The sequence below is a fragment of the Hippoglossus hippoglossus genome, chromosome 24 (genome assembly GCF_009819705.1).
Source record: "Hippoglossus hippoglossus isolate fHipHip1 chromosome 24, fHipHip1.pri, whole genome shotgun sequence".
NCBI lineage: Eukaryota > Metazoa > Chordata > Actinopteri > Pleuronectiformes > Pleuronectidae > Hippoglossus > Hippoglossus hippoglossus.
This window is the reverse complement of record NC_047174.1, coordinates 17,354,635-17,376,342: the sequence shown is the minus strand read 5'-3', so window position 1 is coordinate 17,376,342 and position 21,708 is coordinate 17,354,635. Positions and strand designations below refer to the sequence as shown.

At 38.4% G+C, this 21,708-nt stretch overlaps 2 protein-coding genes across 3 annotated transcripts; one reads left to right on the top strand and one right to left on the bottom strand.

Moving 5' to 3' along the window:
- The first annotated feature begins 1,553 nt into the window (after nt 1-1,553).
- Nucleotides 1,554-15,366, top strand: LOC117758020 (adhesion G-protein coupled receptor F1-like). Of its 2 annotated transcripts, XM_034579343.1 has the most exons (15): nt 1,554-1,678; nt 2,810-2,962; nt 3,163-3,224; nt 3,324-3,385; nt 3,533-3,651; nt 4,932-5,162; nt 7,309-7,541; nt 7,694-7,838; nt 7,986-8,179; nt 8,767-8,946; nt 10,792-12,099; nt 13,253-13,294; nt 13,472-13,498; nt 13,584-13,654; nt 15,351-15,366. In XM_034579343.1, the coding sequence occupies exons 1-14, from the start codon at nt 1,582-1,584 to the stop codon at nt 13,644-13,646; spliced, it is 2,916 nt and encodes a 971-aa protein (XP_034435234.1). In that variant the 5' UTR covers nt 1,554-1,581; the 3' UTR covers nt 13,647-13,654; nt 15,351-15,366. The 2 variants fall into 2 exon arrangements, with proteins under 2 accessions (XP_034435234.1, XP_034435233.1); XM_034579342.1 differs by lacking the exon at nt 15,351-15,366 and having other exon boundaries at nt 7,309-7,542; nt 7,695-7,838; nt 13,584-14,388.
- Nucleotides 15,367-15,704: 338 nt separating this feature from the next.
- On the bottom strand, nt 15,705-19,978 carry LOC117758027 (meprin A subunit alpha-like). Its single transcript, XM_034579350.1, has 3 exons — nt 19,560-19,978; nt 19,083-19,287; nt 15,705-16,163 (listed from the first exon to the last, which is right to left on the bottom strand). Exons 1-3 carry the CDS (start codon nt 19,630-19,632, stop codon nt 16,013-16,015), a joined length of 429 nt encoding a protein of 142 aa, XP_034435241.1. The 5' UTR covers nt 19,633-19,978; the 3' UTR covers nt 15,705-16,012.
- Between the last annotated feature and the right edge of the window lie 1,730 nt (nt 19,979-21,708).

Sequence of the window (21,708 nt, the reverse complement as noted above, 5' to 3'; positions counted from 1 at the left end):
GCAACATTGTCATACATTCAATAAGATTTTTCAGAAACCTCCGTAAATTGGACAAGAATTAAAGGGCTGAGTTCACCATTATATAAATAGGCCAAATTGTGTAGAATTTTAGATACATTACAATAGAACTGTTAGCGGATTCCTCATGGGGCAGAGAAAACTCAGTGGCAGATCCTTGGGCGGGGCCAAGGGGGCATTAGCCCCAGCTGATATCTGATTGGTCCATGAAGTGCCCCTGTCCCGGCAGTCATTTTTTTATATAAACGAATCACCTAAAAATTATATTACAATAAATGTGACAATTTGCAGCATTTCCCATAGAACTAATTCAGTCTAAGGCAGTAACAGGTATAAAAGTGCATGTGCATGAAGGTCACCCTCATGCACAACATTTTTTAAAGCCGTTTTCAAACATTTGGTTACAGAGTTTACCACTAGTCTGCCTTTCATACATGCAAAACACAGCGGTGAAAGGTATCTATTGACAGTAAATAATCCTAGTGATGTTTTCACTCGTGTGTTTCATCTAAATTGTACCAATTGTTGTTTTCTCTTCTTTAGAATAGGCCCTTTATATTTAAATACTTAATATTTACATCAGGGGTGGGTCTTTTTGGAGGCCGCCATGTTTTTTACAGTCGTCAAAAGTGGACAAACTAAACACCTTTTCAGTTTTTATGACAACTGAAGGCTACCCCATGTTCTCTTTCATGCTTGGAAGGGGCGAGTGAGATGATGGGTATTCAGCTGCAACATGCAACTTCTCCACTAGATGTCACTAAATTCTACACACTGAAACCTTAAAGCTAACTACAAAGGAGGGAGGTCCACACAGCAACCATTTAAATAAACAATGATTTATTGAAATCAAATCAAAATGAAGCAAAGCATAGTAGGTTTGATCAGTAATCAGCAGTAAGGGGTGGGTGTTGGGTGATGTGTAACTGCCGGTGTGAGTTAAAGGTTCAGTGTGTAGAATAGAGTCACATCTAGTGGTGAAGTTTCATGTTGCAGCTGAACACCCCTCACCTCACCCTCCCCTTCCAAACATGAAAGAGAACCTGTGGTAGCCTTCAGTTGTCATAAAAACTCAAAAAGTGTTTAGTTTGTCCAGTTTGAGCTACTGTAAAAAACGTGGTGGCATCCGTAGAGAGGACCCGTTACTGATGTAAATATAAAGTATTTTAAATATAAAGGGCCCATTCTAGAGTAAAGAAAACAATAATCATACGGTTTACATGATCACACACAAGTGACAACATCACTAGGATTTTTTCATATTTTGTTTCTGCCAATAAATCCCTTTTAGCTGAATCTTACACACTGAACCTTTAACATAAACGATCTGTAACCATAGCTAAACTAAAAACAAACAAAACAGAACCAAACCCAAAAAGCTCTTATCAGGAGGGAGAGAGAGAGCGAGCCATCTTGATACTATAGGGCTACACTCTCTTATGTATCAGATTATTTAAATTTATTATTTAAACTGTGTTGCTATAAATGCAAAAAGATAACACACAAAAATATTGTTTTGTAGAGGTCTACATTGGTGAGCTGGAAGTGGAAAATAACATCACGATGGAGTCCCAGACTATCTTGTCACTTTTGAAAATGTCAGTCCAGGTGAATGGAAGTTCCGACAACGTGACGATCACAGAAATCGAACTGGTTTCAGGTATCTTGCAGGAGCACTTTCTTCTTTCTGTGGTTATTTCACACTGTGACAGGGGAAATAGAGGGAGTTGGGAAGCAGGATGCACTGCTAAGATGAACATTGTATTTGATTTATTTATAAAAGGCAGGGCTTAGAGCAAATGGCCAATTCTAAACCAACAACAGATCCTGATAAGCATATTTTATTAGATGAATTTAATTTCTCCTGGGAAATCATTCATTTTTGTGACAGTAAAATAAATAAATATCGTAAAATTTGATTAAAAAAGTGTTACAGTAATGAAATATACATTTATAAATAAATTGAATAAAATTACGACATTAAACACTTTATTTTTGACAAACCAGTAATAGCTAGCACATTCCTAAAATTCCTGTCTCCTCAAAATTACAATTATTTGCAATTTATCTAACTGCATGAACCTTTCAGTGGAAATGTAATGTCACCTGAATTTGTTTTTCATTAACATAGTTCTTAGGTATTGGCATGTCACTAAAATGTTACAGATACAGAATGCATTAATATAATGTTTTTGCAGGATAGCCGCTACAACACTGTACAACCATTTATACAATTTAGACACACACAGCACTTGGTTAGGTTTAGAGAAATATTGTCCTCTTGGTTAAATACAGAAAAAGTTAAGTCATCTGATGATATTTACCTTAACCAGAGAGTTATTGTTGCCTAAATCTAATCACAGATGGGACTTATGATGCAAACCCCAGTCTCTGAATACAATCTATGGGAAATAAAATCTTTGCCATCACAGTATAATTAATTGTTCAATTAATTAGCTTCAACCGTTTATTTAGACAAAGGATGCTTATTCTTTAAAAAGGCTGTTTTTATATAAAATTATTATATTTTTAAAAATAATTCAGAATCGTAATGTCACTCAATCGACATAATGAGGATAAAATCTGCATACCTATTTTCTTCATCAGCTAACTATCATTTATTAAATCCAATCACACCTACAGTCACAGTAACTTGGGATTTTTCATTCAGATTCAACCTTGATTAACGAATATTTTGGTCATTGCATTTAATGTTATAAAAAAAAAAATTAAGATTTCAAACTGAGTTTTGAGGGTTTTAGGAATCTGACGATTGTGCTTCACTTTCTAGAATGCTTTCTGATTGGAGACACAACCAGTTGCAATTGCTCTGGTGAGTACAGTTGGAGCAACGAAGTGTGCTACAGTTCGTCATGTTGCACCGAAACAACTTGCACACAAAACGTGTCCCACATCAAACCACTCTGCGTTGCCAAAGTCCAAGGTACCAGTCATGATATGTGACCCTATATTTGTAGTATTTTTACTCGTATTTTCTCTTGATAATTTATAGTATTTTGAAAATATCTGTGTGGCATAATAGAGCAAAGGTCATTAAAACAACAACAGTGTTTTTATATAGTTTATAATATATATACTGTAGAGAGCAAAACTAAAACTAATGATAATATTTTCAACCTACAGTTTACATCAATGGATCTGTTACGCTGACGTCTGCAACTTGGGATGCTAACAAAACTGCAAAGGTACATTCTGCTCTTGTGACAGACTTATAATACCAGAGGGTGTTTGTCTCTAAAAAACACCGTCAGATATACATGATTTAACACTCTTTCTTTTCAAAGCTGGAGACTGCGTTCAGATCTCGATTGAATGGCTATGAGTCTCTGAACATAACTGGCTACAGGTATTGCACCTTGCTTGGAAAATATTTTTTGATAGCCTTTTGAGGCTAATTAACACAAAACAACTTCCATGTCCTTACCCAAATGTACACTTTACTATGTCATTAACCGATACATTTATTTATTCTTTCCAAATCCTAAAGGGAAAGCAGCAAAATTGCTGACTTTGAGGCAGCCGTCAGCATCAAACTAAAGACCTCTGTACTTCAAAAATTGCTGACTGATCTGGATGACAATCTCACAGCTAAGGTTCTGGTCGACACTGTAGGTCAGTGAAAAAGTGTCATTAATTTAGATCACAATGTTTTAGAAGATGTATTACATGTTCCTTATAGACTACTATCTATATTTTGCACTCTGAGAAAATATTATATATGCATAATGTGGCATTAATGCATCGGGAGTAATCCTACCTTTTTTAATTTATTTCTAAAAACACAGTTATTACTGACAATTTTTTTTGGTTCCACTGTAAAGTACGGTGAACAACAATTTTGTGCATAATACATATTGTATAGAATAATGAACCTCCAACAGAATCACCTTGGGTCGCAATATGTGTGTGGTCAGTGCATGACGGCTGCATCGTTGATCTGCTGTATCACATGCACGTCTGTTGTTCACACAAGGACCGTTTCTGATGCGTGCCTTCTGCAGCGCTGCTACATTAGGTGTCCGGTATGGCTATTGTATTTTCCTTGTAATAAAAATAGCTTAGAATAAAGTAACCTTAACCTTAATGTTCTCAACTAAATGCCAGGAATCTATGGTATGAAGCCCAGCATCGGCCGTGCCAAACTAAAAGGCAAGACATTGCACCACCATTGCATTGTCAATTAAAAGATACATTTCATACAAATTTGTTCATGTTTATACCATGGGAGCACCAAAAAAGGTCAAAGTTTCCAATCATTAGCCAGGAGGTGTCAAGGTATGTTGCTGTGGACGAAATTCTGGGACAGATAGATGAATGACGGTTCACACAAACCAGTGGAAATTAGCTGCTTTCAGACATGCACTGATCTGGACAATTTCTTAACATTCTCCAGAGGGGCTGTATGTGAGATCGCAAATGTCCGCATTAGACGCTCCAGACATTCGCTGGAGTTTCTTCTCCCAGAACCCTAAAGAAAACTCAGGATAATGTCTGAATGAGCCTATTTGAGAACACAGCAGGAGATCCTCCTCAGGATTCACCTGAGCGAGTTGATGACGTTTCTAACATGTGACTGACGCAAATATGAAGACAAAGGATACAATTATGTCAGGATGAAAAAGTGGTGTCATACACGTAGAAGATACAGAGGAAGAGCTTTTGGTGATGACAGCCGACGTTATTTATACATTATTTCCTGATTCTGTCTGCTGCACCACCCCTGACCTGAACATTGCTTTGAACACGCCTGAGCAGAGAATCTCCTGCTGCGTTGGTCATGTGTGAAAGGCAAACTCTGGAGAAAGTCTGGAGCCCATTATGCAGACGTTCTCTGGAGTGCATGTCTGAAATCCACTGTATTGCTTTGTATCCATGTTGCCTTCTTCAACTAGGAATGGTCAAAATCACAGCTCCAGAGGATAGAGTGTGCTATAAGTCCAGCCCAAGTCTGAAATGCAGACTTGAGGAGGCAACAACCAGCACTGGCTGGAAGTTGATCAAGGAACACAAGCATTTGGAGCTCGAGAATGGTAGTATGGTGAATCTAAACCCCAGCTGTTTCGATGGGAAATACAAGTCCTGTATTGCAGTTACACTCAACAAAGTGACCAGCGCTGGGTCAGGCAAGTACAAACATTTCACACTGACATTTTTTTTTGTAATTGAAGCTCGACTGAATTGATGCTTCATTTTCTTCTGCAGCGATAAAATGCCTGACATGAGTGTTTTCCAGTGAATGTGAAGTTTACGTTCTGAGTGACAATGTGGGTATTGTAATCTGATTGGTGCAATGTCTGTGTGAACAATGGCATTGTACTTTACTGAGAAAAAGACAAGCAATATGTTTGGAAAGCTTCCCTGATATACAATTAGTCCAAAGAGAGTGCTCAGTGCTCAAATTGAAACATAAGCGGCTCTCCCTGAGTGTTCTGCATTTTTTTTTCTCTGTTTAAAGGGTATTTTGGTCATTTTTCCTCTATCTGGTTGAGGCCCAGATGGCATATGGATGTGGGCCAGTTCAGGCAGTGATGCAGCACTTCTGGCCTTTTTGTGGCCGGGACAAAATATGGGCCTTTATTGGCCTTTTTGGCTGTAGGCAGGGTCTAATCTGGATGTGAGCCCAAAGTGAACCATGTGGTAAATGTTTATTAAGGCCACAATACCACAAAACAAATGCAGGCCACCTATGGCACCTTTGGTTGACATGCGGTATTGCGAAGGCTTACTTGTGGCCCAGATCCTGCAAACAGGAGTGCAACGCCCCAAGTGCCATCATTCCTTGCACTATGTGGGCCAGCTGACAATGTTTGATGTGGGTCAACACAATTTTGCTATGTGGGGGTTAATGGCAGAGGATATCACACCTTGTTAAGCCTTATGAGGCCAGTTGGGATTCATGAGTTTGGGCTTTTCAAATAAAATGTGATTGATTGATAGATTCATTTTTTCATTAATATTAAGATATTTTTCTCTTACTGCCTTTTTCATGATTCAGCTATGCAAAGAGTCTCCAGAAAACAATGGGCCTCATTTACTAACATGTGCGCAGAAATGTTCCGAATTGTCCGCACAAAATAGGTGCGTGCGCAAACGCGCCGCCGGATTCTTGACACGTGCGCACCAGCCGATTTTGTTCTCACCACCATGCGTATGTTTGTGAATCAGAATCATTCTAAATCGACAGGCGCGTGTCCGCTCTCTGCAATTAGTATACCGCCATGCCTCTATTTCTCCATATAAGGACATCCGTTTGTCATGAAGAGAGCAGGTGTGTGTTTACACCTGGCCTTCATCATTTGTTTGTATGCATGGTCTGAGGAAGTTCTACGTTTTTTCCCAGAGTCAAACAAATTTAGGTAAGAACATATTGATGAATCCCAGATTTGTGCGTCAACCGGGTTGTCTAAAAACAACCCGTAATCCCACACTCTCGGTGGGAGACTGCACAGTACACTGGTAATCTGACACCTTTTCAAAACTAATTTTCAGGAAATAAAAATGCCTTTTATGCTTTACTGTAATTTGTAATGTCCCTTTGTCGTTTGCCATCTTGGAAATATTTACTGCTTTACATCATTGTTCTGTGTGTTGTGATTAGAATCACGTGTCATTGTTATCAAAGGACTACTTGGTCCCGTGTGTGTTGACAATCTATTTATATGATAATTACACAAGTGACGAAAGAGAAAGAGCTGAACCCTCCTTCTGTCTATGGTAAATGGTCTGTATTTACAGTATATAGTGCATTTCTAGTCTTGCACTCAAAGTGCTTCACAGTACGGTTTTGCCATCCACCCTACGTATGTGCAGTCCTTCTATCATACATCAATCCCACATTGCCACACATCTGTCAGAGGCATTTTGTTCAGTATTTTGCCCAAGGGCACTTCTTGTTGGGATCAAACTGCCAACCATCTGGTTGAAAGTTTGTGTTAAAGATCCCGTATTTTACACCTTTTTACTAAGAGTAGCCCTAAAGATGTCTCTGGAGTTTGGGTTAGGGTTAACACCCCAGATGCTGCATTCAATCATGTCTGAATAGGGGGTTTCTGTGTATGTGTGCCCGTCAGGTATACATGAGTATATTATGACGTGTCATCAGCGAAACACTGAAGTGCTGGCACTTACTTGTGCAAAAAGTCATTCAAATTTTGGTTTGAGCAAAAGCATGTCAGACAAGCTGGTGACTGAAGTCATCTTTTAGACCAAAGAGTCTAATTCATTCTGTTTTCAGCTGTAGAAGGTAATTTACCGACATGTTTTCCACAGGCACATATCAGTGTCGATTCACTTTTGGGTCAGTCACACACACAGCCAAGGCACAGCTGAATGTGTCACTCCTGCCTGAAGTGATCACCATGACAATCGATCCACCTGTAGCAGACTGTTCAATGAAGACTAACGTTGAAGTGACTGTGACTGCCAAGATCCAAAATACCACGGAGAGCTACAACGTTTCGTGGGAACTCAATGGATCGGTGCTAAGTGGAGGACCCAACGCAGGTAAGACAAACCTACAATATATTTCCTTCTGTGAGCTGCAGCTCCAAAATACATGATGATATTAACACAGATTTAAATTCACTTACATGAACTTAAATGCATGCAAAATCCAGAACCACAAATGGAGCCTTGAAACTAGCATCTGTTTTTCGTTGCATGTCCTGAAGATACCCTGGTCTATTCTGTCAAGTCTAACTTCTTATGCGAGAAAATGACTGGACCAAAATGGAAAGTCATTTTTCAAAACCAAAAAGGACAGATGAAAAATGAAAGCGTGGATATCCTAGTAATTTCTGGTATGATTATTAAACCTTTATTGGATTTCACCTGATCGAATTTCTAACTGTCTTCAGTGTAATTTATTTATAAGGTTAAATTATTATGTGTAAGTGTTTTATATTTCTTTTCTTTAACCATCTAATGATGTGCTGCATTTTTTCTAGAGAATGGAAAATATTGCCCTGAAACTGATGGGATTTGGCCAAAAACCCCAAATGGAGGTACAGTGATTAATCAGACTTGTGAAAACGGCAAGACTGGTTACAAGTCTCGTACTTGTAATGATGACAGCACCTGGCAGCCAGTGTTCTCGTTCTGCATCAGCCAAAAGTTGCAGAAAGTTCTAACTGCAGCAGAGGTAAGTGTCGCATTATAGCTCGTGTAGCACTCCCTGGACTCAGAAAAGTAAGATCCTGACGTTTTGTCAAAAGGAATTATGTACATAGTAATATTTGAACCTTATTTATAATTTTTTTACATTTTTTAGCAGTTATTGTGACTTTTGGGCACTAACTAAATCCAAAGTCATTCTCTAACATGGTCTAATGAAGTTATACATGCCAAGCACCAATCACTGCTCAGAATGCACACAAGAGGACCTATCAGTTCCCATTTTTTTTTTATCAGGTCACCTCCTTTATATACATTTATATACATTCCTGTATTTTGAGTGTATTGGTAGCACCTTGTATTGCAACTTTGCATGGAAGTCTATGTATATATAAAAACTAGACGAAAAGCTGATTCTTCCATCAGCCACCAATCTAAACGTCTAGCTCAAAAATGTTAATTACAAAAAAAACTCTCATAACCACTCACAGAAATGATGGAATATTATAATTCCAAGGTCACAGCTGTTCAGACTCCATTTTCATTAGGTTAAGGTGATGTTATTTGTGTTCTTTTGTAGACTGTTACTTTGAGATGTTTGTTTTTTGTTTCTAGGTCTTCAAGACGGGCATAGGGGCTACACCGGAAGCAGCCATAGGGATCTTTGAAGGACTTAAGAACACCACTAAATCTGATTCCAGGGACGACATTGCTGAAATCAATGCTTCTATCAGCGTAATAAATATAATGGCCACTGCATCAAGAACCATCATCTTGAAGGAAGAAGTCTTTGATGTAAGTCCCTGGTGGTTATTACTACTTTTACTGTAATTGATGTAGAGTATAGAGCTGCATAACATTCTCAACACAAAGAACTGGGTCTATGTTTTTTCCAAAACTTTCAATCACATTGTTTTGCCTTCCTCAGCAGATAGAGTTGCTCAGTTGTCATGGTGATAGTTGTTTTAAATCTCAGTACAAAATTCATGTGTTAACAAATGGGGGTGGCACAGTGGTGAAAGAAGGTTCCCGGTTCCAATCCCAGCATGGCTGAGGCCAACCCTGCATGAGTTTTCTCCAGGTATTCTGGTTAGGTTTGGAGACTCTTAATTGTCAATAGGTGTGGTTGTCTTCAGTGTGTGAAATACCCAATACCCAGCGCTCCAGTGTTATGCATATGTTATGCACCTCCCCGGATTACCCCCCACCCCCAAAAAAACATAAATAAATAACATACATATTTATTTAGTTATAGATCCATTCAATTCAATTCCATTTCATATGTATTGTGCTAAATCATAATAAACATTATCTCAAGGCACTTTACATAGAAGGTCGAGACCTTAATAATTATAGAGAAACCCAACAGTTCCCACAATGAGGAAGCACTTTGGCGACTGTAGAGAGAAAAAAAAACTCCCTCAATGATATCAGATGCCGCTGATGCAAAATGAAAGTAGCAGAAACCCTGCTTAACTAATACTAGACATAACTTTTAAAAGATATTTTTATGACAAGTAGAAGTAACAAATATTTTTTGTTACAGAGACCCTCCCAGAATTTTGCTGTTGAGGCTTTCAGGGGGTCTCAAGTATCAATCAAGGGGTCTCTCTCTCTCTCTCTGTATTCTGGAACTGTGATGGAATGGTGACTTGTCCAGGATGTGCCCCACCTCTCACCCAGCTGGAATTGGCTCCAGTGCCCCTCACAACCCTCAAATATAATAAGCATTATAGATGGATGAATGGTTGGATAACAAGTGGTCATATGGGGTTCAAGCATTCAAGTTCAATTGTAAATAGTTCGAAGATGCTACAGATGCCTGTGTTCATGTGAAGGCTGAGAAAAACAGTGTTTTGAGTTTTACTTTGCACCTTTGATGGCCGAGGTCCACATTATTTAAGCCATTTAATGAAACATTACTGACTGCTTCTATGGAAAGCCAAGAGACCACTTTGGGAACGATTCACACGGCACAATATCTTAAATTAGATACTTAAGTTGTAGTTAGTTGTCAAGAATCTCCTAAACGCAGAATAATACCTTAGAGGGATAGTTCACGGAAAAATGAAAATTCACACATTATCTACTCACCACTATTCTGATGGAGGGGTGAGTTAAATGTTTGAGTTCACAAAAACTAAAACTGAAAGGGGTAAACAGCATTTGAGCCGAATCCAATGCAATTGAAGTCAATTGTGCCTGCTTCTTTAGACGTAATAAAACAGAAAAAACATAACATGCCTCCATACTGCTTGTGTGGTGTCATCTAAGTGTCCCCGACATTCATATTCGACTCGAAACAGTCATATGTCGTAGACCATCTTTGAACAGAGACAGAGGTTAAGCCAAGCCCGGTCTATTTACACAACCATCTGTTATTGCATGACCAAATTTCCACACTAATAGGTGTGGTGGTGTCCATTGCATGTAAACCATCTCCATGACAAGTCCACAAAATGTGATGAAAGCATTGAAAAAAATGTCTGCCAAAAAAGGTTTTTTCAAAATATGCTCAAAGATTGTGTTTGAAATGGCTAACAAACTCACAGTCTTCCAAAACTGTACATAATGTTTATGTATTCATCGTCTGTTTGAAACCTGCCTGTTCACTGATTTTCTTTAATGATTCTTTTTCAGGATTTTCTTTATGCAGCGAGCAATTTATTGAAGAACAACTGGACAGAGGTCAACTCATCTATACGCCAGGACATGTCATCACAATACCTTGAGGGTGTGGAGGATCTGGTGAAGAATATCCAAGTGAAAAACACTTTGAATATCTCCCATCAAAACTTGGACCTCAAAGTCTTCTCAAGAAGTGATTGTAATATCTCTGTGTTTAATGCCACTGTTAAACTAAACAAGAACGCCGGACAGTTCAAAACTGTTGGTGTGAGAAATCTGTTGGATAAATTTGATAACAGATTTGAACCAACATCAACAGCTCTGCATAACCTTATAATAATAGCCACACTAGAGAATAGCAGTTTTCCTACCAAGATTACAATGGACTTCCCCAGCAAGCAACTGAACCACACTCAACCACACTGTGTCTTCTGGGTCAACAATAAAACGGACTGGTCAGAAACAGGTTGCAAAGTTCAACCTAGTGATGCTAATCACACACGCTGCAAGTGCACCCACCTGACTTCATTCGCTGTCCTCATGTCCAAGACCGATTCATCTGACGTCAACCTAGATACCATTACCTATGTTGGCCTGGCAGTGTCCATCTGCTCTCTGCTGATCCTCCTCATCATTGAGGCTCTCGTGTGGTCTGTTGTGGTCAAGACTAATCTCTCATATTTCCGTCACACAGCACTGGTGAACATCGCCGTGTTCCTCTTGCTCGCTGACTGCAGTTTTTTGGCATCTATCTCACCTGAGAAGCTCAGTGCTCGCTTGTGCTTAATTTTGACCATATGCAAACACGTATTTTATTTGGCCACGTTCAGCTGGATGCTGTGCATGAGCGTCATGCTCATCCACCGGCTCATCTTTGTCTTCAGCCCGCTAAGGAAAAAAGTCTTCATGTTCCTATCCAGCATCGTAGGCTACGCTTGCCCAGTTCTCATTGTGGCATTAAGCTATGTGTATTGCAAATACAACAAGAAGCGCTACTATGAAGAGAAAACATGCTGGCTAGTTTTTGAGGGAAGCTTGGAGGGCTCAATCTATGCTTTCCTCCTCCCTGTGGGAACTGTTATTTTCACAAATCTTTTCTCCATGGCGGTCGTCATTTTTACTCTGTTGAAGTCCTCTGCCCCTGATAGCAGCAGGTCGGATGAGAAGGAGACAGCTAAGAGCATCATCAAAGTGGTGCTCTTTCTAACACCAGTTTTCGGAGTAACATGGGGTATTGGCTTCCTTCTGCTAATATTTGATCAGGACAACGATGCGTACGCTTTTCTTACCTACAGTTTCACCATCCTCAATTCCTTCCAGGTAATTTGAACAGAGCATACACACCAAACATAATGTTGATATTAGCAGTGCATTGATCCTCCTTTTCTTACTTAATGTCTGTTCTACAACTCAGAGTATTTTATCCGATGCTCAATCTGGCATCAGTGCTCTCTTTTCCCAAAATTTTACCGGTATTTATTCCAGACCATGGGACACAGTGGACCAGATTTATGAAAGGTAACCAGGGATTGACTTTTGTGGCTCCAGATGGAGTCTAAGAGTCTGATTTGAGTCAGTTGGGTCCGAAAATGGAGTTGGAGTTGTAGCATTAGAAAGAAGTGAAGATTCCAGATGCCTGTAAACTGCCCCTAATTTCTGCTTGAGGCAATTTTGGTTTAAGAATAAATATAAAACATGACAAGAATTTCTGGCAAACTTAATAACAGTTTGAGATGCACTATGGTTACAATGCAGGTAAGAAAAGACAGGACATATTGGATCACTGCATCCTTGGTTGGTACCTCTCTGCAAACACTGCAAAGTTTGAATAGCTTACTGTTAATATAAAGACTGTGTGAAGGTGCTGTTTAGTTACCATACATATATAACGGAGAGGTATGCTGAGGCTACATTCACACTATTGTGTTTTAGTTTTACAACCTGATGTCCACACTACACCAGAGTTTTTGAGCCCAGAAAACAGTAACTTTGGGAAACGTTGCTCTCCCGAAATAAAACAATCAGCTTTGACCTCAGGTGGTGAATACAACGTGGATGACGAATTACAAACACTGCTAACCTTTAGTGTCAGAAACAGTGTCACCTTGTTGAAAGTCCAAGCCAAGAAATCACTGCTCCTACTTTTTACCATTGCTGCTCCTTGTTCTTAGTATTTTCTAAAACTGACAGCTGCAGGGTAATCTACTTCCTGTTTACACCAGTGCACAGTTCATGTGTATGGTCATGTGAGTTTGGAATAAACTTAAAAGAGATTCTTATGATTTTCAAATGCCATTTTCAAATGTTTAGCAGTAGTTTTTTTTATTATTATTTGTTCCACCATTGCATAAGGCACATTTACAAACGTCAAACAACCTCCTGCTGTAATTTGTATTGCCCTTTGAGAAGAAATGCATTACTTATTATGAAATGTGAAAAGTACAGTAACTTTGACATATTTCTTTTCCTACAGGGCTTTTTCGTTATGCTAACAGGGGTTTTTGCAGAGCCAAAGGTATTTTTGTCATTTTACTTTTGCTGTTCATGCTCCATCTGTTTCAATATGCTCATTGTCTTATTATAATATGCAAAGACTACAACACTGCCTGTGGGTCTGACACAAAATGCATTATAGGACCCAATAATCCTTCCAGTTATTAAAATGATTTGTTATTTGTTTTATTATTTACAGGTGCGTCAAGAACTGTTAAAGCGAATGGTAGGTTTGCTAAGATGGCCTTTTCATAATTACACCACAACATGACAGACATGTGCATCATTTCTCTGTTTGCTTCTACCTTCAGGATAAAGGAAAATATGACACCATGAAGAATTCAACCTCAGCCTCAAACACAAAAGAAAGATGAAGGCAGAGGTCAGTCTTATGTTGTCATTAATTGTCTCCTTATGTGTTGATGCATTCGCTTCATCTTCAGAGATGCAAACATTAAATTTCAGGCATATAGATCCACTTAGGCTTCTGAGCAGATTGCTGTCAGCATGTTGATATGCTAACAATCGCAATGACTATGCTGGTCCGTGGGTATAATTTTTTATAATGTTTACAATCTTAGTTTCTGGTGTTAGCATTTAGTTGCAAAATTGTTTATGTCTGTAGTTTTCCAGGTATTTGATCATGAAGCACTGAAGCATTTGTGACCTGATAATGGCAACAGATCGAAAGTTTAAGGAATCAAAAAAGCATTCAAATTAGGGGAGGGCGATATATCGATATATCGAATGCAAGGTGTGTTCACGTGAAGCAGCCAGTCAGTGACATTGCTGAAGAACAGTTGAACCAAACAGTGAAAACACAGAGTTTCCTCTAAGATCCACAGCTGCTTAATGATCAGAAGCCACTACATTTATATTTGACTCGAAACAAGGTCATTTACACCGTGTTTTAAGCCTAAATGTCCGCAGATATCTTCCGACGAGGTGCATTTAGGGACTTATTTGTACAGGGATATAGAGACGATTTCACAATATCGAGATATATATTTTGTATTGATATTTGTTTTAGGTTATAATCATTAGGTTATAAGTCTGTACCAAATTTGATGGTAATCCATACAATCGAGGTGGGATTTGGGAGGGAGCCTGTATTCCCACTTCCAAATTTTATTTTAATATGTTCAATGTTACTTTATATAGAAACATATGGGACTCCAAATATGTCTATCCTAAAGGGTTGTTATGGCCACCAGTTTTAATTATTTCAACTTTGTGTGTCATTGCTGATGGTTTGTGAATTCATGACACTTCATTGTTGCAGGTAGGAACAAAGTACTGAACCATGGCTGTTGAATTTAGGCAGGATAGACCAACAATTTGCAACTGAATTTACTTAAACTTTAGATTTTATTTTCAGTTTTTCTGCCGTTGTCCTCAAGCACAACAGTTGCTGCAGTGCACGTTGGGAGTTGCACTTATCTTCTCCCCAAATAGTTTCTTTCTAGTTGCCGCAGAGACTTTAAACTCTAATAAAGACAGAACTTACACTCTTGGCTTTGTGGTGAATCTAACGCAACTTAAACAAGCAAAGTGACAATGCTAGTGTGGCGGTTGACCATGCCACGGGGCTCTCCCACACACAGCCAGAGACAAAGGTGTCGCTTTTCAGCATATTTATGTATTAACAGCAACACAATGCAAACATAACCTCACCAAACTCAACTTAAGATGCCACGAATTCCACCGCCATCCGAATTAGCGCAGTCTCCGACTGCAGGTCCGCGTCTCTTGCTGCGTGGAGCCCCATGCTGGGTGCCACTGTGGCAGGGGAAAGTGCTCTCCCAACCCCCTCAACTCCACAGCTAGTTTTCCAGCAGTTTTGTGTATTCCATCTGGCTTCTGTTTTATGCTGTTGTGATGAGAATGTTGTGATGTTTGCCACACACAATGCAGAGACAAATGGTGCTCTAATGACCATAGAAACCAACCGCCCATCAGGCTTTGCTAAGTTACGTGAACTGAATCTGTCAGTGTAGCAATAAATCAGTTTTGTGCCACTTTTCAGCAAAAATATTTCAGTACATCATTTGAGAATAAATGTAATTTCTGTGTTTCAGGTGGTGCCGAGAGAAAAAGCAACTCACATGTACATGAAGAGAACATGACTTAGAGTTTAATTTGTGGTATATTATAGTTCCTAGATACGTATAAAGGTGTAGATGTTTCCCCTAAAAACAGGTTTAATTATTAAGTAAGGTGTATGATATAATCTGGTGTTTTTACATGTCGTATACACATAGAAAAAAATTGCTAAGACAATTTTATTCAAAAGGAAAGTCTGTAGATTGAAATTATGTGACATGAATAACATAGCCTGTATGCTATGTTTGCATAACCACTATATGTATCTCAAAACTAGTAAGACATAGGAATAAAGACAAGGAAAAGAAAGGGTTTTCTTTACACTAGGTGTGATTTAAATAGTTATTTCCAGTCTTGCGTTATTCACAACAGAAATAATGTAGCAGAAAACACCTGATTACTTTTATCATACAAATAAACCACACTCAGGACATAGAAGTGCTGATGCAGGGTCTATATTTGGAACGCCTTAATATCTGTCTAAATAAAAAAAAAAACATTTTTATTTTAAATATGGGGACGTATCAAAGAAAGGCCCAAGATAAATTTGCATATTTCCCCACAATATTGACTTTACATTTAGTGTGATTTCACTGCTGAATGATTCAGTGGACGAGTTCGTCCTCCACAGAGTGTTTCACTGAACTCTCCTGATGACGGTGACGATGGCTATTGTCAGAACTACCGTCCCGGCTGCACCACCAATCAGAGCTCCCAGAATGCCGCTGTGTGTGTTCACTTCCTCACATCTTTTTCCGGTGTAGTAGGTGGCCTGGGTTGTTGCACACCTGAAAAGCAGCAGTCACATACATCTGTTAAAATCATTAAAAAAAATATGTACAACAAAAATTGCTAAGGACTGCAGGTTTCACATGAATGCACGTCCCAAGCTTGTATTTGCTTTAGTCCACATGCACTAAGCTGTGTCACCAGGCTAGCAAGAGTAGGTTGATTGATTTTTATTATTGAGTTTTATGGGACAGTTCGACAATTAAAAACATGCTCACTTGATTTATTTTATAGGTTAGATCATGTCAAGAATAATCGAAATCTCACCGCTGAAATATGAGCTAAGAGCATAAAGTAACATGTATAATTATTTCTCTGGTTTGCTTATATAACCTCTATAATGTTTAAAGTAACATGTGTTTAACACAGTAACGTATCATGTTAGAGATGAAAAAGTTGGAAATGTAATCAGAATCTTTTATAGTTTTTGGGTTGATGTTGGATATTTTTCAATAACGTTTAAAATACTTTGTTTTCCCTTTTCGTAAGTGTTTCTTTTCTTAAGAGTAAAGGTTTTAAGTTGAACATTCTTTGACTGTGTTGAAAGCATTATGCATGTTGAAGAAGTAATGGGTTTGTGTTCAACCATGAAGTGCAGGATGAGAAGCTAGATGGAAGATAACATGCTGTACAAAGCTGGTGCAGCCACACAGAAATGTGACACGATACTTAATATATATGATAGAAAATGCTAGAAGTTGCTAGATTTATACCATGTAAGTTCATGCCCAAGACTGGCCATTTCTATTGGTAGTGTGTCATTGCATAATGATGAGTTTGTAAGCTTTAGAGTTCAAGAGAATATAAAAAGACGTGAGAAGGGTGTTGGTCGGTTCTTCTACGGCTCCTTTCCACACAACGGGACAAAGACCCCTCCTCAGCCTAGAATCAAAAGAACGGGAAATACGGACACTTCTCTACTTAGAGAAAGTTTCCACAGAAGAAATATTCAACTTGGAAAATATGCACTGAGGAGAATATGAGTTTAGAATTTTTTAACAGAATTCAAGTTTCTGGTAGGAAACGAGTGTCGGGTAAAGCGGTGCTGGCATTCATTCCTTCTCACTAAATTTATATTAGTTCTCTGAAAGCTGCAGTATATATATATATAATCACATTCACTCTTTTTATGAATTTGTATGTTTTACTTCTTGTGTGAATCTTTACTTTTTACTCTCTTATTACACTTTTTATAATTTTTTTTCTCATTTTAATACATTTTTATGAGTTGTTACTTATTACTCTATTATTACTCGTAATTTTTACACTTTTTATTATTTTTACTTATTACTCTTTTCATTAAAAATTTACTTTTGTAAATTACATGTAATAAATAAGAAATTCAGATTTAATTAAGAAGTTGTGGACATTAGATTTATGCTTTCAGAGTGACAGTAAATTGGGAACTTGTATGTTTTAGAACAACTTACTGATTCTTAAATGTTACTCTAGTCAAATATTACAACAGATTCTTGGGGCTTACAAAGCCACTAAATACTTTCCAAGCACCTACCAAGTGCACTGATCATGAGAGGAGAGCTGCCGTGAACGGGTGTGGCTGGAAATATTATTTTACTCATAGGGCCCCTCAGTATAATACTATTCCATTGGAAGTATGGTAGACGTTAGGATGAAGGCAGTTAGAAGCCAGGCGTGTCTCCTGGCATCAGCTTAAATAAGTAACAGTGAAACTCTAATAGGGTAAATTCCTAGAGGGAAGATTCTGCTGATGTAGGACAATTTCAGCCTGTCAGATCTTTTCTTGGGTGCCGTGGTAAAGAGGTTGTCTATCTACCTAGAAAGGACTAAGGTTATTGACACCTCAGTGCAAAAAACTGGAATACCAGCTTGTTTTGAATGCTTGGAATTTGATCTGGCATCAAAAGCTGTTTCACTTGATTCCAGTCGTAGTTTTAAGATTCTTATCCAACCACCTCCCGGCTCCTGCTCTGCATTAGCATCTCTCTCTTTGTTAAATGTCAAGAAACAAAATCATGAAGAATACGGCCCTTTTCACCAAAAGCTCTCATGACATCTCCATCTGTGTCTTCAACGTGTATGGCACCACTTTTTACTCCTGAGATGTTTGTATTTGTTTTGTATTTTTCACATTTCCATTTGTTGTGTGTTCGACGCGTCATCAACAGACCCACACTATCTGGAGTTTTAATGAGGGGGCTGACCGGAGAAAGTCCAGAGGCAAACAACCACTCACTTTATTGTGAGCTTAGCTAATTGATTCCCAGGTTTATATATACGTTTTTTCCCAAAAATGGGCACAGGAGCACCAGCCTGATGTCAGTGATGACTATCATTAGTGTAATGGAACATTTTACCATGATACCACACTATATATTATCTCTGCTTGAAGAAGCCTTCAGCCTGTGTCTGGGTTTTATCTCCTGAGATTTTACTATTCACAGTTCACACACATAGTTCACATAGATACACACACACAACACACATAGTTCACATAGATACACACACACAACACACATAGTTCACATACAAACACACACACACACATACACACACACACACACACACACACACACACACACACACATAGTTCAACTCTTCACACACACACATCTCTTCACTGCATCTGCATAAAAAGCACACGCCTGCAACTGTTTCTTGGTCATTCCCTCTGCAGAATGCTCTTCGCATGCTGTATGATTGTCTGACCTTCCTTGCAAGGAATAAAATATATTTAAAAGACTATGATTCTCTAGTCTCTTTATTTCAGAAGTCTCTCACCAGGTCAAATTTCCATCACATTAGTCTGGGCCTAGTTATTGTTATTATATTTATGTACATTTAAACCTGCAAGTGATCACCAGCTAAACTGTCCACGTTTTTCTCAAAAATAGTCACACCTTCATAAATATCAACCCCTGAAGCAAAGAAACACACACCTGCATGAGGCTTTTCCTTCACTCTCCACACACACGCCTCCATTAAAACACGGGTTGGGATGACAGGGGTTGGCTGCACGTGCCTCTCTGTGCTTTGGAGCCTGCGCTCTCACTTCCACGTCACCGATTGGCTTCTCATCTGTAATGTTAGTTGCTGGTGCAGCCGGTTTGACAGGCACCTCAGACTTGATCAGGTAGGTCAAATCTATCAAAACAACAGGATAATAATGATGCTCAATAACAAAAAACATATACAAACTGTATGGCAAGATTTCAATTGGTAATTAAAAAATAGATTTCTGAGTTATGTGAATTGTACCATTATTTACTATCTGTGGGGAAAAAATGAAATTTCCCATCTACCTTGACAGACTGTGTATCACATAAATATCTCTCTCACTCTCTCTCTCTCTCTCTCTATATATATATATATATATATATATATATATATAAAGAGCTGATATTTTACATTCTCACCATTGAAATCAGCAGTAATGATGAGGTCATTGTTCTTGAGGAAGCTCCTTCTGTGCAGATGATTATGAGACATGAACGTGCTCCAGCCAAAGTCTGGACCGCGGTTGCACCTGCAGCTGGCATCCCACTCGGCCCCTGAAGCATTGGTTGGCTTGTTCCAGCGAGCATCGGAGTCTCAGAAGAAAGAAGGCAAGAAAAAAAGGTTCATCAATCATTCTTCGTTCACCTCAACATCATATTGGATCTCGCAAGGAAACTGCACTTCTTTTCAATTTACATATTTGTTGTTGAAACTAGATGTCAGGGTGAGCGAGAATTCAAGAGTTGAATTGTTCACACTGAGCAGTAACTTAAATTTTTATATTAACGATGGATCACGTGACTTTGTGTACATTAAAGAGGTTATTCATAGTGACAAATTCATTCAATATATATTTTATAAAGCAATATTTTTGTGCTATGTTTACAGATAATTTTATTTAATTAAGGAATTATATTTTCATATGAAAAAACACAACACAATCTACTGTAGGGTTCGCAAAGCATTTTAAAGTAACTAAAACTGATTTTGATGGCACTTGTGAGCAGTACAGCAAGGTATCATATAATATAATATAATATAATATAATATAATAAACATTGACATGTAGTCACCTTATCCATGTAGGTCCCTTGTCGATGGCCTGTACTTCAATATGGGTTGCAGACATATTCAAGTAGGAGTTGTCTTATATCTTATATACATATCTTACTATTGTTTGACATATCTTACTATTGTTTGACATTGAGCATACAAGCAACATTTGCATTGATTTGTAGTTATGTTTCTTAGAGTCCAATATTCAGTGTCCCTTGTCTTTGCTCTCCAGCTGAATCTGCATCAACTACGTTAGGTTGACTAGAGATTTGTCATTTGACGGATGGAGATGGAGCTGAACTAAATATTAAGAGGGGAAAGTGCCTGCTGTTTGTGTCCACAGGTGAGGACCAGTGATAAAGTACAAGTACAATCTTGATAATACGACCTGCTTATTTTGATTTGCTCTGAAACCTTAGAACTGAAGGAGCCTTTTTGGATGATAAGTGAATTGTCTTCAAGAAACACAAGCAAGTCCAGTTGCCTACATACACTTGTACAACTACAGTACTTTAACTCTTATTATTTTTATTATTATTATTATTATTATTATTATTAGTGTTGTTATTATTAGTTTATGTAAAATCACATGTGGGCAGAACAGGTCATTTCAAAGGCAAAACATTTGACAGTTTCTGAAAAGAAATGTTGTTTGGATAAACACTGACGCCGAATGAGTAGCCCATTTTTGTCTGTTGTCTGGACAGGGATCCCCTGCTGTGCCCTCACATCGCATGGCTCACTGGGGAACTTAAATTAAATGTTTTCAGTTTTAACATATGGGCTTTTCAGAATATAGGCGCCTGTACATATAAGAAAATGTATGTTTGCTATTCATATGTGTGGGACACTTTCGGGCACAGTTTGTCACAGTTTATTTCATTACATTATGTTTATTCAGCTTCATGTCTGATATGACTTTGTTTAGGAGACAGTAAATATGCTTAGCACCTCTGCAGCGCCCTGCCAGGGTGTGATCAGAGTCGGCTGGACTGCTCAGCGTCTGCACCCAGTCTGCGTTCTCGTCCTCATTCTGGATCATTTCACAGATGTTGATGAGCTCAAACGAGCACTGGTCCAGGAGTGTGTGTGTGTTGGCTGCAACAGAAAGATTATCAACAGTCAACCTACGCTGGTTAAGCACCACCCATCTATGAAAATATGGATGTACCTTAGCAAAGACAGTAAAACAGATTAAGACAGATTAAGATTAACCTCCACACTGTGTGTAAAAGCATTGTTTACATTTGTGCATGTGGATCTAGCTGTAAATTAAAACAACAGTATCCCAGTAACTTATTATTCAATATAAAAAGTGGAGTGATGTGGCTACATTGGCTATAATGATCAGCAATGCACATTTACTCGGTGTACTTTATTGATAATATAGTTTGGAATTGTTTTTTTACAGTATTTTATTAGTGCAATTTTGACACATCATACATTCAATATAAATGCAACTAATCAGGTGACCAGTGCTCTGGAGCAGTCATTGGGGGGCGGGGCAGTGCA